Genomic DNA, 17,034 nt, shown 5'->3' on the forward strand with positions numbered 1-17,034 from the left:
TGATCTTTGGGCATATCGATGAATGTAAAAACAAAATTACCTATTTTTTTTTTACCTAATTTTTGTTTCTAAGAAAAATGAGAGCCACATATGAGGATATTTGTTTAAAATTTCGATAGAACAGTAGCAGTATAATGTCCTCGTAAGTGGATATCAGGCCCTTGTAGAGCAAAATTTAGTATTTTGGTCAAAATGTGATGGCCACATATGTGGATGCCAGGTCCTAGGAGGTTAAACAAGGGCAAACTGAGATTTGGTGTACACACACTGTATACTCGTATAGCCCTGTTTGATTTTGATGTTTTTTACCTGCTGTAAAAGATCAATATGGTGCCATTCCGTCATGTGATATGTTCTTGGAAGTTTGATCTGCCTCATCAGACGATATTTGAAAGGGACTTTTTGGTACTGTTGACTATTTTTCTACAATCACAAACACATAATTTACGATTACTTATTTTACTTATGCTGAGGTTTCCACTGGCAGCTCTTAGATTTAAAATCTAAATATTTTCCTTTTCCTTCACAGCCCTGAGGGGAGACAACTGCCCGAGCTCTCAGTGGAACGTGATGTGTCGCCCGTGTTGTGAGTACCACCTGATCCAGTGTCGGTGTCCATCAAAAGGCACAAGGGTAGGCTACACTGTTCCCTGCTGCCGCAATGTCCTGGATGAATGTGACCCCTGTATTGTTCATCCAGGTAAATTCTTGTCCTTTTCTGTTTTTTCTAAACAAAACATATTACATGATATATTGTTGTGAAAAAATATCAGAGCTGTTGTGGTATACTGCAAATGACTAGGAGTTCCAATTTATCTTAAAAAATGTTTTCGATTATTACTTTTTGCTCTGCCGTTGTCTCTCTCCAGGCTGCAGTCTATTTGAGAATTGTAAAACCTGCAACAATGGAACATGGAGAGCTAATGATGACTTCTTCGTGAATGGGAAGTATTGTACTGAGTGCCGTCAAGGCTGGAGTGGAGGGGATTGTAAAAGTGAGTAAGTGCTTTAATGAAGTATTCCTGTGAGGCCTGACCAAGCTACAGAAATGTCTAATATTATGAATCATATTCTTAAATGTGATTGCTGATAGGAAAACAGAGATCATGCAAAGCCTACATTATGAAGTGAAAATGAACAGATAAGTGCAGTGCTGATCTTTTTTTACAATCCCAGGTTGTTTTTCTCTAAGGGATTTTCATTTTATGTCACATTTGCCAGTGTAGTGTCTTATATTTAGTCAAAAATATTGGGATGCTATGTAAAATGTAAATCAAAACAGAATGCAATAATGTGTCCTCTCATGAATCCACACTTTATTCACGATAGAAGACATCAAATATTTAAACTTTGATGAGTTATTATTTCACAAAAGTGATTAGCACATTTTGAAATGTTGGGATGGGGCCACAAAAGGCTGGAAAAGTAACTGGTTCTAAAAAGAAATACTTGGAGACGTGCTATATAATTAGTTAGTTTAATTGTCTACAGGTCAGTAACATGACTCTGTATGAAGACAGCATCCCTGACAGAGTCTGTACTCTCACTTTTTTATACTTATCTGTATAAAAAGGGCATCTTAAAGAGGCAGAGTTTCTCAGAAGTTGAAATGGGCAGAGGTTCACCAGTCTGCAAAAACTTTAATCTGCAAATTTTGGAACAATTTCAAAATAATGTTGCTCATTGTAAAATTGTAAAGAGTCAGAAGATCCCATTCAAAGATTCAGGGAATCTGGAGAAATCTTTGTGCATAAGATATAAGATCAAGAAGTTAATATTGCATGCCTGTGATCTTCTGGCCCCCAGCAGTAGTGCATTAAAAACACACAACAGGAACACTTCCGGAAATCAAAGTTCACTGTGCCAACTGCAGATACAGGTTAAAGACATATGTGAAGATGATCCCAGCTTCTCTGAATCAAAGCACATTTAAAATAGACAGTGGAAAACTTCACAGACACAGTGGAAAACTGTTCTGTGGTCAGATGAATCTAAATTTGAGATTCTTTTAGGAAAACATGGACGCTGTTATCCTCTGGGTTAAAGAAGAGTGGGACCATCCGGCTTGTTTGCAGTGCTCAGTTGAATACACTGCATACAAACTGTATACATACCTGAAGACTTTACATAAATTCATTCAAATAACTCTAAAAATACTAAAAAGAACTATCACAACCAATAAAGAAATAACTAAGACACAAACTGACTTAATTATTTTCTTTATTGGCCAAAGGGCTCCATTCTCTGTGACTGTGATAAGATGTGCACCAGGATACCAGTTATGAGCACTAACCCAGTAAATCATATTCATGATCTGACATTTACATGGAACAGTGAGGCAGAGAAGTCCTATTATTCATCCCCCTGCATACATGATAAGTAGCTAACACTATTTACTACAACAGAAGTACAAATACATGCAATCATATTAAGAGACAGACAGCTGCTCTGCGAATAATGCCAAGCAGAAACATGTGCATAATGATATTTCATCTCACCGCTTCTATTTCTTCTTTGGACTAAGATGAAAACAATCCTCAATTCTCCTTTTTTGTTACTCAGAGCCCAGTTTTTGTGGAAGAAGCTGTGTACAGGATGCTGAATAGCACTGTGCAGCACACACACACACACACACACACACACACACACACACACACACACACACACTGACAGACCCTGGCCTTAGTTACAATTCATTAGAGTTGATGCTGACAGTGCTCGTTGCCACAAATGCAACAATTCTGCTGAAAGGCAGGTAAAACAAAAAATGTAAAAGTGACTTATGACTGAATAACAGGCGTCCATCCATCCATCCATGCATCCATTCTTATCCGCTTATCCTTATCAGGGTTGCGGTGAGGAGGCGTTAGGGTGCTGCAGTCTATCCAAGTTGTCATAGGACGAGAGGCGGGGTACACCCTGGACAGGTCGCCAGTCTGTCGCAGGGCTAATAACCTTGAGACCTTGTCCTTTTAGTAAACTACTTTATTAAATTAATTAAATTACTTAATACATGTCTCCAAGGAACATAAGAACCTTTGTTTTTGTCTGAGATGCTGGTACCCTATGACATCCTGTGGCTCAGAGTGTTGTGTAAAGGGAAGAAAACATCAAGAGGAAACATCACCACCATTTAATGTAAAATAAATATCTTTAGCATCTCCAAAGTATGTACAGTTCATGTATGCAGCAAAGGATATACGGGAAAAGCTGTTTAATAATCAGATCTATGGTTAAGAATTTTCAAAATGACACAACCTTCGTTGCAATACACATTATGGACATTTGGTGGCGACAGTGCTTTTTATTGGTTTGCCTACAACTGTATGCAGCCTAGTGTCTACTTAGAGCTCAAGTTCACAAAAAGAATAAAAAGATGGATGAATACTACTTTAAAAAAAATATATATATATACACAACTACAGATACAGATACAACAACAACCACCACGTAATAATTTAGACCAACTGTAGTGTGAGACTCAGTGCAACATGAAGCTGATATTAGTGCAAAGTAAAAAAGTTTACTTAGTTGCCACTCCTATTCTCTCACATGGTACTTTTTCCATTCTCTACATTTAATGGCGTTGGGGAAATTGCCACTCAGGTGTTATTCTGTCATGTTCTAACATTCTGAGTTACACAAAAGAAGACATTTGGACATTGGGCAATCTCTCTCTTACACAGGCTTTTTACAGAATGTTCTACACAGGCTGACCAACTCCTTGAATAGACTGAATGATCTTATTCTGGGATATTTTTTTAAAATTCTAAACAACCCCATTCCCTTAGCGAAGACTGGTCAACATCAATTCAACATGGCTTTAGTATCTCGTCTTTCTTTTTCTTAACAGCATTAATAGCAGCATGATGATGATAATCAGAACCATCCGAATCCCCCCCGCACACACACACGCACATATATGTATATTTCTTTTTCCTTTTTTTTTTTGGTATTATCTGCCCTCTTACACAGCATGTCAAATTATGGGGCTTAGCTTGCAACAGTCAAAATGCTCAGTGCCACTGAGATAAGTACACATTTAATGGGTATAAGTATAAGTAATTATAGTTCTCTTGTTGGTAGCATGTGGAGGCATCATTCAGCGAGCTCAGGGTCACATAGCCCTGGAGAGTTACCCAACAAATGCTCGATGTGAATGGATAGTGCAAATGGAGAGGGGAAGCAGTATCCAGCTCAGGTAGGTAACTTTTCCAAAGATCTGATATGAAAATCATTCAACACTGAAGGCACATGATTTGATCAAAGAGAAAAGATTTAGTTAAGTCTCTATTTGAAAGGCTCAGAAGGGATCAATGTGACCTCAGGTAATAAAGAACTGCTGAGCTGCAGATGATACAGGAGAGAGTCAAGCAATCTGGCGGTTGCAATTCACTGTGTTGGAATAATAAAAGAGCTGGAGATGAGCGTACTTTAGAGTGAGGACATTCTTGGGTTCAAAGCAGGGTAACAGTTACAAAACAAATGGTATCATTTTGTTTGTTTGGGAAAATAATGTACTTTTCAGTAAAAATACATAGTAGAACATTAACATAAGATATAGAAATTTCTTTCAAATCTATACTTTGGATTGCCGTTAACTAGTATAACTCATTCATCCCGCTTTATATCTGTCCTGTTAACGTGCTATACATCAGACTTGGCATGGGGATTAACTCACATCAGGTGACAAACATCATTTCTGTATTGTTTTGCTGCAGATTTTCACTGCTGAGTTTGGAGTCTGACCACAGCTGTCGTTACGATTACGTCGAGGTCCGTGATGGTGACAGCCTGACTTCTTCTGTGATTGGTCGGTTTTGTGGGGATCAGTTACCTCCTCCAATAAAAAGCTCCGGGAACTTCCTACACATTCTCTTCACCTCTGATGGCTATAATAACTTTGATGGCTTTGTTCTTACATTTCAGAAAATTTCAGGTAGGTATTAATCATAAGCAATGTGAATGCATACACACTGCCGCAGGACAGACAATATAACACAAACACTTAACATTATAATGCAGCGTAATACAATTGGTCACAATAATGTTTTAAAGCCTGTCCATGGAGGCAGACTGGATTTATATTGGATTACATTACATTACGATACGTGGCCTTTTATTTTGTTATCACGGTATATGAGTCAGCGTATGCTCTGTGTGAAGGGTTTTTTTCCTCTATGTAATCCACATACAAAACAAACAATACAAATGTGTTAGGCTCAGTGTGCACACAGGCAGTTAACAAATTAGAGAAAAAGCATTTTTTATTATAATTAGAGGGAAGAGTTACAGCAGACCTGTACAAAGCTGTTAGGACTGATAGCGTCTATTTTATGATATACATATAACAAATACATGGCACTATTCATGTATTTTGTTTCTATGCAGCACATTTCGTCGACGTACCTTTACTTTCACTCTTCATCTGTGTCTGTGCAGCCTCCTTCATAGGGCAGTGATGTGAGACGGACAGTCAATGACACAGATTTATCATACCTGCTCCTCTCTGCCCCATTTACCGCCTTTAAAGCAAATCATGCATCTAACTTCAGTCCCATTTATAGTCTTTTCCCTCATTGGGCATCAACTGTGGTTTCCTAATCCCAACATATCAAAGCACCACGGCATGAATGAGAGTTATGGCAGTCTTCAGTAATAATTCTGTTGGAAAAAAATAGAGGGACGTATCCAGAGAATGATTTAAGATTTTTTTTCATGTATGCAGAAGATGCCCTATTATTAGTAATAATCTCTAGTGCAACATTGAGCTTCATAGTCCTACAAGATCTATCTTTATATCTATTAGGGGTGCAACGCTACACAAAATTCACGGTTCGGTTCGATACTTTGGTGTCACGGTTCGATATTTTTTCGATACAAAAAAAATGTTCATGCCTTTTTAATTTGTCATTTATTAAAATTATAAATATATATATTTTAACTCAAAAGTACAGTTTTTAAATTTAATGTTGCTGAAACAAAAGTAATTAAAAAAATAAATATATCTCAGGGCTCTCAAAATTTCAAAATCCCTGGTAGCCCTTCGGGCAGGGACTCTTCAGTTTTTGGTAGCCCAAAATAAATTTAAGTAGCCCAAATAAAAAAGAGAGCAATTTTTTGATTGATGTTTTGTTTCCTGTTTTGTTTCCTTTACAATATAATACATTAAAGTATAATATTGTAAAGGAAACAAAACATTAATCAAAAAATTGTTGAAAAACAAATTACAACATTGTATAAAAATTACAATCATCAACTCAAATACAGTGGGGCAAGAAAGTATTTAGTCAGCCACCGATTGTGCAAGTTCCCCCACTTAAAATGATGACAGAGGTCAGTAATTTGCACCAGAGGTACACTTCAACTGTGAGAGACAGAATGTGAAAAAAAAATCCATGAATCCACATGGTAGGATTTGTAAAGAATTTATTCGTAAATCAGGGTGGAAAATAAGTATTTGGTCAATAACAAAAATACAACTCAATACTTTGTAACATAACCTTTGTTGGCAATAACAGAGGTCAAACGTTTACTATAGGTCTTTACCAGGTTTGCACACACAGTAGCTGGTATTTTGGCCCATTCCTCCATGCAGATCTTCTCGAGAGCAGTGATGTTTTGGGGCTGTCGCCGAGCAACACGGACTTTCAACTCCCGCCACAGATTTTCTATGGGGTTGAGGTCTGGAGACTGGCTAGGCCACTCCAGGACTTTCAAATGCTTCTTACGGAGCCACTCCTTTGTTGCCCGGGCGGTGTGTTTTGGATCACTGTCATGTTGGAAGACCCAGCCTCGTTTCATCTTCAAAGTTCTCACTGATGGAAGGAGGTTTTGGCTCAAAATCTCACGATACATGGCCCCATTCATTCTGTCCTTAACACGGATCAGTCGTCCTGTCCCCTTGGCAGAAAAACAGCCCCATAGCATGATGTTTCCACCCCCATGCTTCACAGTAGGTATGGTGTTCTTGGGATGCAACTCAGTATTCTTCTTCCTCCAAACACGACGAGTTGAGTTTATACCAAAAAGTTCTACTTTGGTTTCATCTGACCACATGACATTCTCCCAATCCTCTGCTGTATCATCCATGTGCTCTCTGGCAAACTTCAGACGGGCCTGGACATGCACTGGCTTCAGCAGCGGAACACGTCTGGCACTGCGGGATTTGATTCCCTGCCGTTGTAGTGTGTTACTGATGGTGACCTTTGTTACTTTGGTCCCAGCTCTCTGCAGGTCATTCACCAGGTCCCCCCGTGTGGTTCTGGGATCTTTGCTCACCGTTCTCATGATCATTTTGACCCCACGGGATGAGATCTTGCGTGGAGCCCCAGATCGAGGGAAATTATTAGCGGTCTTGTATGTCTTCCATTTTTTGATGATTGCTCCCACAGTTGATTTTTTCACACCAAGCTGCTTGCCTATTGTAGATTCACTCTTCCCAGTCTGGTGCAGGTCTACAATACTTTTCCTGGTGTCCTTCGAAAGCTCTTTGGTCTTGGCCATGGCGGAGTTTGGAGTCTGACTGTTTGAGGCTGTGGACAGGTGTCTTTTATACAGATGATGAGTTCAAACAGGTGCCATTCATACAGGTAACGAGTGGGGGACAGAAAAGCTTCTTACAGAAGACGTTACAGGTCTGTGAGAGCCAGAGATTTTCCTTGTTTGAGGTGACCAAATACTTATTTTCCACCCTAATTTACGAATAAATTCTTTACAAATCCTACCATGTGGATTCATGGATTTTTTTTTCACATTCTGTCTCTCACAGTTGAAGTGTACCTCTGGTGCAAATTACTGACCTCTGTCTTCATTTTAAGTGGGGGAACTTGCACAATCGGTGGCTGACTAAATACTTTTTTGCCCCACTGTACTTGGTTCTAATTGAACAGAAATTTCTATGAACTTGTAAGAACTGTGTAGGACATGAATCAGTCTGTGTCAGATCCTGAATTTGAAATTTCCACTGAAGTCACGGGTAAGAGGCAAGTGGAACCAAGAACTACGCCATTTGCTTTTTGAAGTTTGCAAAGACTGCTAAATTGTGCCAGTGGTAGTTCACTCTTTGCAACATAGTACGCTGTTCTAAACAGATTTTTCAGGTTTATTTTTAGTATGTTATTTGCAATTGGTGTTTGTTCTGGGAAAGATATTGCAGACTGAGCAATAATGCATTTCTTGCATTTCTCATGGGTTCTAATGGGGGCCTTTCTTAAAATGACTGGTCCCAGTAACAAAGGCGCTTGTCGACTCAGAAATCGAGAGAAAACCAACAACACACCCGGCAGAACATTATGTTATTTACACGGGTGCACATAAGTGGTTCGCATGTGCGCATTCGCTGTCAAAATAAAAGACGCGCACCAGATAAGAAGTTGCAACGCGCGTTTGCGTCCATTTAAAAGGCCCTGTTTTGTCCGCTAGAGTGGGATTTTCACGGCACATTCTGCACCACATCTCTGTGCGTTCATCATTTGTTTGAAGCCAGCTCACCTCCTGCAACCACTTTTCCGAGAATACGCGCTTCTTTTGTGGTTCGGACTCCTTCTGACATTTGTTTGGAGGTGGAGGAACACCAAAGTAATTGCTTAAAGGAGCTTGCTTCTTCGACATCTTTAAGAGTTCTAAACAAATGTCTGTCCTCCTCCAGAAAATCTTATGTATGCAAACACGCGTTGCAACTTCATATCTTGTGCGCGTATTTTTTATTTTATTTTGACAGCGAATGCGCACCTGCAAACACTTATGTGCAGCCCTGGTTATTTAGCTCGTCATATTGCAGCCACAGAAATTCTTTTGTCCAAGAAACCATAAAGCTGCACTTTCTTTTTGCCTTATAGTCTGATTTGTCCTAACTTTTCTGTTTTGTGGTAAGCTAGCGGCAGTGTTCTTCTGCAGATGTCAATAAACGGCTGTGCTCCCTGGCTAGCTCACGGGAAGCAAGACCAAACGACACCTCCGTCTCCTCGTTGTCTGAGCTCACCACATTGGTGTCAGAAGTGGGATGATGGTGGCACCCCATGTTCTGACCCGAGTGCGCCAAAAGAAGGCACCTGGACATTTGCAGGACTTTTTGTGGGGTAATGGGGTCGTCAAGGACGACTGACCCCTTAAGTGGGGGCTATGTAGCGGGTCAGGGCTGTTCGGGGTTCTGTTTGTACAGTTATGTTTTGTTTATCTTGCCATAGTGACAGGTGACGCCCTCTCACTGCGACGGTGTGTCCTTCCGGGGTCAGAGGGCGCCCTGTGTGTTGTTGTTGTGTGGTTGCTGCGCTGAGCAGGGGTCCGTTCTTCGTACCTTGCTAAGTAAGTTAGCTGGATTTGATTGTTGACGATTTCGCCTGATCTTGGATCGTTCGGTTCTCCGAAGCTCATCCGGGACTTGCTGTCATAGCAACAGATCCGTAAGCATAAACCTGCTCGGGAGCAGGTTTACTTTATGTAAACAGGATTAGATCGCGGCCACTCAGGTATGTCCGCTTTATGTATACGAAAGCAACAGCAATATTTTACCACTGTTTTACCATAAATAAATAGTATCAATGTAACTAAAGATAATGCAGTATTTGATTCTTTTATTGATTCCATACAGATACATACAGGTCATTTCCTAAAAAAAGCGAAATGTACTATTAATCATTCTATTTCATGTATTTGATTATTACAGATGTAATTCATATTTTAGAGTAGTAATAGTAAATTACTTCGTGTAATCAGGATGAGAGACCATGGCTATAAAAGTGAAGGTGGATTTGGGAAGTCTGTCGCAGCCATGTCCTGTCCGTATACGCGAGCCACCCATTGTGGAAGGTGCAAGATTGATATGGAGAGTTCTCAGAATTCAGCGTATATTGCGGGATAGACAGGATCCTTTAGCTCAGCGCGACTAGAGAGATATCGATTTTCCCGTGAGGGTATTATTTACTTAACCAACTTGTTGACGAGGGGGTGCAGGACCACCACCTGTCTTTTTTTGCTCTGCCCTTTTCTTGGTTGCTGTTATAAACAAACAAACAGTTTATTTCAGGGTCTCTTTTCAAGAGACTAAAAGCAATATAAGTGATAAATATTACCATTCTGTAGGATATTCTTATATTTCACGTTTACTTGTTCCCATGTTCTGGTGGGTCCTGTCGTGGCTCTAATGTGAAAGAGGATATAATATAATATAATATAATATAATATAATATAATATAATATAATATAATATAATATAATATAATAAATTTACCCTACCGCCTACTGGTGTTGGCCAGAGGGGCCGATGGCGCGATATGGCAGCCTGGCTTCTGTCAGTCTGCCCCAGGGCAGCTGTGGCTACAACCGTAGCTGCTTCCACCAGTGTGTGAATGTGAGAGTGAATGAATAGTGTTATTGTAAAGCGCTTTGGGTGCCTTGAAAAGCGCTATATAAATCCAATCCATTATTATTATTATTATTATTATTATTATTATTATTATTATTATTATTATTATTAATAAATTACGAGTTTAATTTGTCAGCAACTTTCTGCCAGCCCTCTCTCCTTGCTTTTGCAGCCTTTGCAGTGTTCCCTTGCGTTTTAATTAAACTGAAACTCCTGAAATCCCTCAATCAAGAGTTCTTGCTCTGCTGCCGAAAAATGCTGAGCGCGTTCCTTCGACATTTTCGCCGACCAATCAAAGGGTTGCCGATCAATGTTTCTACTATCGATGCGTAGCCCCTGTTAAGCCACCCAGTGATCTCACATTACTTCATCCAGCTATACTAATCGTCAACAACAGGTGTGTTCGGAGAACCGGAATAGCGAGCTCAAAGTTAGCGCGATGATTTGATCTTGGATGTGTCATTTGATCTTGGATGTAGTAAGCAAGGTACGAAGAACGGACCCCAGTTAGCTAGCGGCAGTGTTCTTCTGCAGATGTCAATAAACGGCTGTGCTCCCTAGCTAGCTCACGGGAAGCAAGACCAAACGATACCTCTGTCTCCACCTTGTCTGAGCTCGCCACAATATTAAACATATCAGGTCTCCATAAGGAGAATCATGTGCTAACGGCTGTCTAAATGACTCGGGTAAAGTTTGTAGCATGCATGCTTGTTGTTTTTGTCTGCTTCCACTTGTCTTTGCACTAGGATGATGTCGGCGTAAATGTGCAGTCATATTTGTTGTGTTCCCACTAGTGCTGTCAGCGTTAATCTCGTTGAAATGACGTTAACGCCACAACACGGCAAATCTCCGTTAACGAGCTACCCCTGATCGCCCCGTGCGTGGGGCTAGACGGCCAACACGTTAACAAGCTAACTGCGCTAACACACTAGTTCCCACCCATGTAATTGAGCATTGCGTGGCACATCCAACATACTGTTTTACTTTAGTCCATGACGCGCTTACCTTCAGGGTCATACGTCACATGAAAACCAAAATAATTCCAAACGCCAGATCTGAATGAGGGTGGGGAAGGTTCAATTTGCCATGTTGCAAGGAGAGCTTAACTTCTGTCTCGCTAGCTTGCCCTGCGCTCTTCCTTCTGATGATGCTGTCTGTGTTGAGTGCTCAGTGGATCTGCGTTCGACAGTGCAGCCTAGGCGGAGTAGTCGAACGCAGATTCACTGAGCGCTCAACACAGACAGCATTGTCAGAAGGAAAGTTGATAAAATAAATTACAAATTTTGTATTGTTCGATACATATGCGTACCGAACCGAAAGCACTGTATCGAACGGTTCAATATCGATACGAGTATCGTTGCACCCCTACTATCTATCTATCTATCTATCTATCTATCTATCTATCTATCTATCTATCTATCTATCTATCTATCTATCTATCTATCTATCTGTCTGTCTGTCTGTCTGTCTAAGAGATTTACACAGATAGATACTATCTATCGATAGATATAAGTTACTTTAGCTGTTTATATTATGTCAATATAATAATGTGCACCCTTATAAATGTTATGTTTATTGGTTATTCAGTGTTATCTTTCATTTATCACAGTCAGAAAATTTCTTTACAGTGTCAGCCATCAAGAATGTAGCATGCGCAGCACCAGACAAACCAGTGAATGGATACCTGCTGCCTGTATATGGTCCAGAAGAGGAGCTCATATTGGTAAACTACCGGTGCCATCCACCTTTCAGGCTGATTGGCATGCAGCAGAGGACCTGTCTACCTAATGGCACATGGAGTGGCACTGCTCCCTCATGTGTAAAAGGTTTTTCTTGTGTGTTTTAACTCCTCCCATGGTGCTTGTTGTGTTCTGTTATAGTGTTTGCACACTATTATTGACAGTTAGGAAATACATTTTTCTCTCTTTTGTCTCAACTGCATACAGGTCCAACAAGCCTGGTCCGGTGCGCTCCTCCACCCAAACTGCTCCACGGATATCACAGACCTGCTCTTGACTCAGCTGGAGGTGCTGAGACAATTGAGTTTTTCTGTAAAACCTCCTACATTTTAAGTGGAAACCACCAGAGTACCTGTCTCTCTAATGGATCCTGGAGTAGCAGGTCACCAAAGTGTGTTAGAGGTAATAGTTTTCAAAAAAAAAAAAGGAAGAAAGCTTTAGGTTGTAGCTGCTTTTCCTCCTTGTTGTTACATGAGGAAAAAAAAATAGAGTATAGAGTATTACATTGTAATATATTGTAAACTGGGAAGTTTATAAAGAAAGATTAGACATTCTTATGTGTTTGTCACTACAGTATTTAAGTCCCTGATATTTTTAAGCAGAATCATTTACATACACATCTACTTATTGTTGCCACCTGCTTGATTTACCTTCACAGTCTGTCGAGAGCCCAGAGTTTCTGAACTTGTACGGCAAAGTGTTGTGAAGCCACACCTATTGCTAAGGTAATGTTATATGTGTGTATGTATGAGTTTTGCACACCTAAAGTTATTATTTTGGATTTTTTTATGTTACTTTGTCATTATACAAATTGCTGTGATGGTTTTACTTTGTGAGGAAAAAAACTGAACAATCCGACAGACTTTCCTCTTCCCTGTTCTTTGATTTGATAGCAGTGACAGCAGTTTATGTAGCTATCTGGTGTATTGCCCTGACACATCTTTGAATTTTGCTCATATTCATGCCATGGGTGCTTCAAAGACCAGAATCGCGCACTTAAGTGCAGCATATTCAAAAAAAGCAATGTAGCATGCATGTGAAAGAAGAAGTCATTTATGCCCCTTATTGTGTCCCAGATGCTAAGCACTAGTAGAACTTGAAGCAAACATAGGTTATTCTCTTCTTGGTTTTATGATTGAGTAAATCCACACATTGAAAATGAAATGTCATTTAGCTCTAAAACAAAATAAGAAAGGACATGAGTGGGAGCACATTGGTAGAATTTGGAGGCTCAAAAAATATTGGAAATATCAGTTTGTAAACAATGAATAAGCAAATCTGTATATGGGTAAATAAAAGATAAACAAGATGTATGTATATGTATAAAAACTCACAATGCTTATCACACTGAAAAGATGAGCTTTAAAGGCAAACTATCTCTTTCTTTTAGACAGCGTTCAGACCAGACTCACCTCTCATCCAGATACAGCGTGGATGATTTGTTGTCCGCTGGCTTTATTCCACTAACATCCGGTGGATTGTCCAGAGAGAAAAATGATGACACCTCTTTGGCTGAGATACCTCGAGGTTTTCACCCAGTTTACACTAGCATCGACTACAAGTGTGCTTCACCTCTCTATCGAAACAAAGGAAGCTCTCGACGCACCTGTCTGAAGACTGGAAGGTGGAGTGGGCACTATGTTTCCTGCTCACCAGGTGAGATCAGCAAAAGTTTACGCTTGGCTTGTTAAGTGAAATCTCTCTTAAAAAACAGAGAAATATAAAACACCATATTGGTACATTGCACAGACACAAATACCAGCTAACTCGTGCTTATGGAGATGATACTTTTAGCTGCAAAGGGTCACCAAAGCAGGTGGAGCCACATGTTTGATTTTGCACATGCTTTTATGCTGAGTGCCCTTCCTGAAGCAACAATCTGATTTATCCTGGTTTTGGGCTGGTACAGTACCAGGAGTATGTTAGCCTGTGTCTCCTCCTGGTCTCAAACCAGGGATCTTTTGCATGCAAGACAAATGTGTACTTTTGTACTTCTGTGTACAGAAAAAGTATTAGTTTCACTGACTACAAGTGAGGAATAGACTCATCTGACAGGCTGTTAGTTACATATAGTTAACCAGTTTTAACCACACATTACCCGTTAGCCTTTCCTCATAATATCAAGTTTTTTTGCAACAAAGATGGTGATGGTGGAAACACTCATCTTGAGGCTTCATAACATGATTCCAAAAACAAATGGTAGGAATTTGGTGGGTTTTTTAAAAAGCCAACCTAAAGTGGTCATTTGAGGAACTGCACTTTTTGGCTTTATTTTTCTTCTTGACCAATACATTCCAGCGTTGTTAGCAAATTTCAGAAGTATATTCTTAAGTAAGCTAAATTGATGTGTGAACTTAGCTCTTACACCTGAAAGATTGTAGTTTGACTAAAACGAAATAATGATGATCTGTTTGAGTTCAGAAGCAACCTACCGCAGATATTAGATTCATTCTGTAACATTTATATTGCAATTTTGTGACTCTTCTGCAGTTACACGAGTCACGACACTTTTAAATGAATCATCTTGGTCACAGTGACATCTTATTAAGAAAAAAATTACGCAGACTTATTTTGATTTTGAAGTAATTCTTTGACATTTCTGGAAGTCAACTGATCATCATTCTTACCTGTCTGTCTGTTTTTAAGGGCTAGATTCTAATTTTAAAGCCACTTTCACATCTGCACTGTAAAATTTAATACGTTTCTGTTCTTTGTCCTCTCTGATGTCACAGTTTGTGGCAAATTTGACGCTTTCAGCAGACATAACCTCTCCGACGCTCAGTGGCCGTGGCACGCAGCCATTTATATCCGCTCACCACCTGATCACACTGTGAGCACCTACACGTCCCCTGGAAGGATCATAACAGACCAGCAGGGGGCCTCAGAGGAGTCCACATTCTGGTTCCTGGCCTGCAGTGGAGCTCTTGTCGCCCAGCATAGAGTCCTGGTGGTGGCTCAGTGTGTGGTAGACAAGAACAAGCAGCAGCACATTCAGCCTGAACATGTGAAGGTTGTCATAGGCAAGCAATACCATACACCCAGGGATGTGTTGAAAAGCCAGCACCACCTGAGGGTAAAGTCCCATATGCATGACAACTTTTTACTGTTTAAACTTGCCTAAACAATGCAGTCTAAATGGATGAGCATGTAATATGCAAATAAAAAATATTCATTAATGCCTTTTTATATCAGTAAATCCTTTGCAGGTCAGGTTATATGGCAAATGGTCATCTCACTTTCACCCCACATTAAACCTAGAAGCCACCATTTGGCCTGAAAATGACCAAACAGTGCTCATAAATATGTGGTCTTACATTAGTTTTTTCTTTTTTTGTAAGTCATAAAGTGCAGAAATGCTTATAAATTCTGCAGCACAACAGTTGATAAAAAAGAAAAAGAAAAATCAGTCTTAATTAAATTGAAGTTATTTTTTGGATATATATTTGTTTGTAAAGGTATAAAGTGGATAAGGTGCATATTTGATATGCACTTAAAGCTTACATGGAATGCAGCTATATTTTCTTTGGTTCTGCACATCTTGCATGCATATAATCTAATCTTGATGTGTATTCCAAAAACAACAAAACTTGGCATGCAACTCAGTAGTCTAACTTCCAATTCTCCCTCATCTTCTCTTTCTGCCCCAGCAGGTTTCAGAGATAGTAGTCCATCCAAATTTTTTCTCCTCACCAGACTCTGATGTGGCTGTGCTTAAGCTAAAAGACAAGGCCAAGATCAGAGAGCGCGTGTTGCCTGTGTGTCTACCCAAAACGCAAGGAGGGGAGGTGACTGCGCAGGAGGCTTACACCGCGAGGTGGATTTTACCAAGCAATCCGAGGCACCTGGGCCACTCTGCAACCTTGAGCCTGACAAAACTTGTTGAGCTGACTGATGTTACTCATTGTGAAAGAGATTTTGCTCAAGGAGGGGCACATACCACAGCGATCAGTGACAATTCATTGTGTGTCATTAGCAAACCGTCCAGTCCTCAGAGCGCCTGCCCAATTGTTATTCCAGGCATCACAACCATGCCAGCTGTGTTTTCATCCACAAGGGCTGTCTTGTCAGGTCACGAGGATACTCACCGAGCCTCTAGTGCAGGCTGGCAGCTGCTTGGTTTAGAGAGAGCAACATCTTTTGAGAAAAACAACTGCAACCAACCGAGTTACACAGTTCACACACAAATTGCAAACTTTCAAGACTGGATAGAGCAACATGTGAAATAGGTGCTTTTGGTACAATCTTATAAAAGGCAGAATTTCAGCAATGTTAATAATTAAATCTGAGTTCTGTATATTTCAGTGCTGCTAATTATGCAAAACAAACTAAACTAAACTGGTTTTAAGCACCTAATGCATACCTACTTCCTATACTACCATGTGATCGTTAGAACTCTATTATGTGTTTGCACCTGCAGCGATCACTCCCATATAAAACACATCCTCATGCTTCTAAGAATAAATTGCTGTAATAAAAAAGACAGACAACTGTTGACCTATTTATTCTCAAAACACGGGTAGTTATGTAATTATTGACATCTAAAACATTAGTTCCAAGCAGTTATTGTTTTGTTTTTTTAGTAAAGCTAGTTGATTTATAAAGTATATTGTGTGAAACATGTAACATGCTTTTCTACAATATAAATTGCACAATATGCATTGAAAATGTGTATTTCTGCATCATTTAACTTTTTGCCATTTCAAGTAAACTTTAATTGTGTTATATTTACAATCTATTTACAACTAGGAAATGAATTGTGTTTAAATAATTGTATCACACAATTTGACACAAAAACCATCTGCAAAGAACCTTGTGAGTACTTTTGACCAGCATTTAAATTGAATCTCATATCTCAAAGCTCATCCAGTGCTTTCTTGACTACTTTCACTTACTTTTCACATTTGGCAGTCCTCCCATCTTCATCTGGTC

The 17,034-nt window shown here is 39.7% G+C and overlaps 1 protein-coding gene across 1 annotated transcript; it reads left to right on the forward strand.

The window, feature by feature from the left end:
• Positions 1-549: 549 nt before the first annotated feature.
• pamr1a (peptidase domain containing associated with muscle regeneration 1a) lies at positions 550-16,331 on the forward strand (the record flags this gene model as incomplete). The annotated part of the gene is made up of 10 exons (XM_080885108.1): positions 550-700; positions 870-995; positions 4,087-4,201; positions 4,722-4,939; positions 11,995-12,192; positions 12,313-12,507; positions 12,764-12,830; positions 13,496-13,761; positions 14,838-15,178; positions 15,756-16,331. The coding sequence occupies exons 1-10, from the start codon at positions 571-573 to the stop codon at positions 16,329-16,331; spliced, it is 2,232 nt and encodes a 743-aa protein (XP_080741234.1). The 5' UTR covers positions 550-570.
• Positions 16,332-17,034: the final 703 nt, after the last annotated feature.

This window comes from Rhamphochromis sp. 'chilingali', assembly GCF_963969265.1.
Source record: "Rhamphochromis sp. 'chilingali' genome assembly, chromosome: 6".
NCBI lineage: Eukaryota > Metazoa > Chordata > Actinopteri > Cichliformes > Cichlidae > Rhamphochromis > Rhamphochromis sp. 'chilingali'.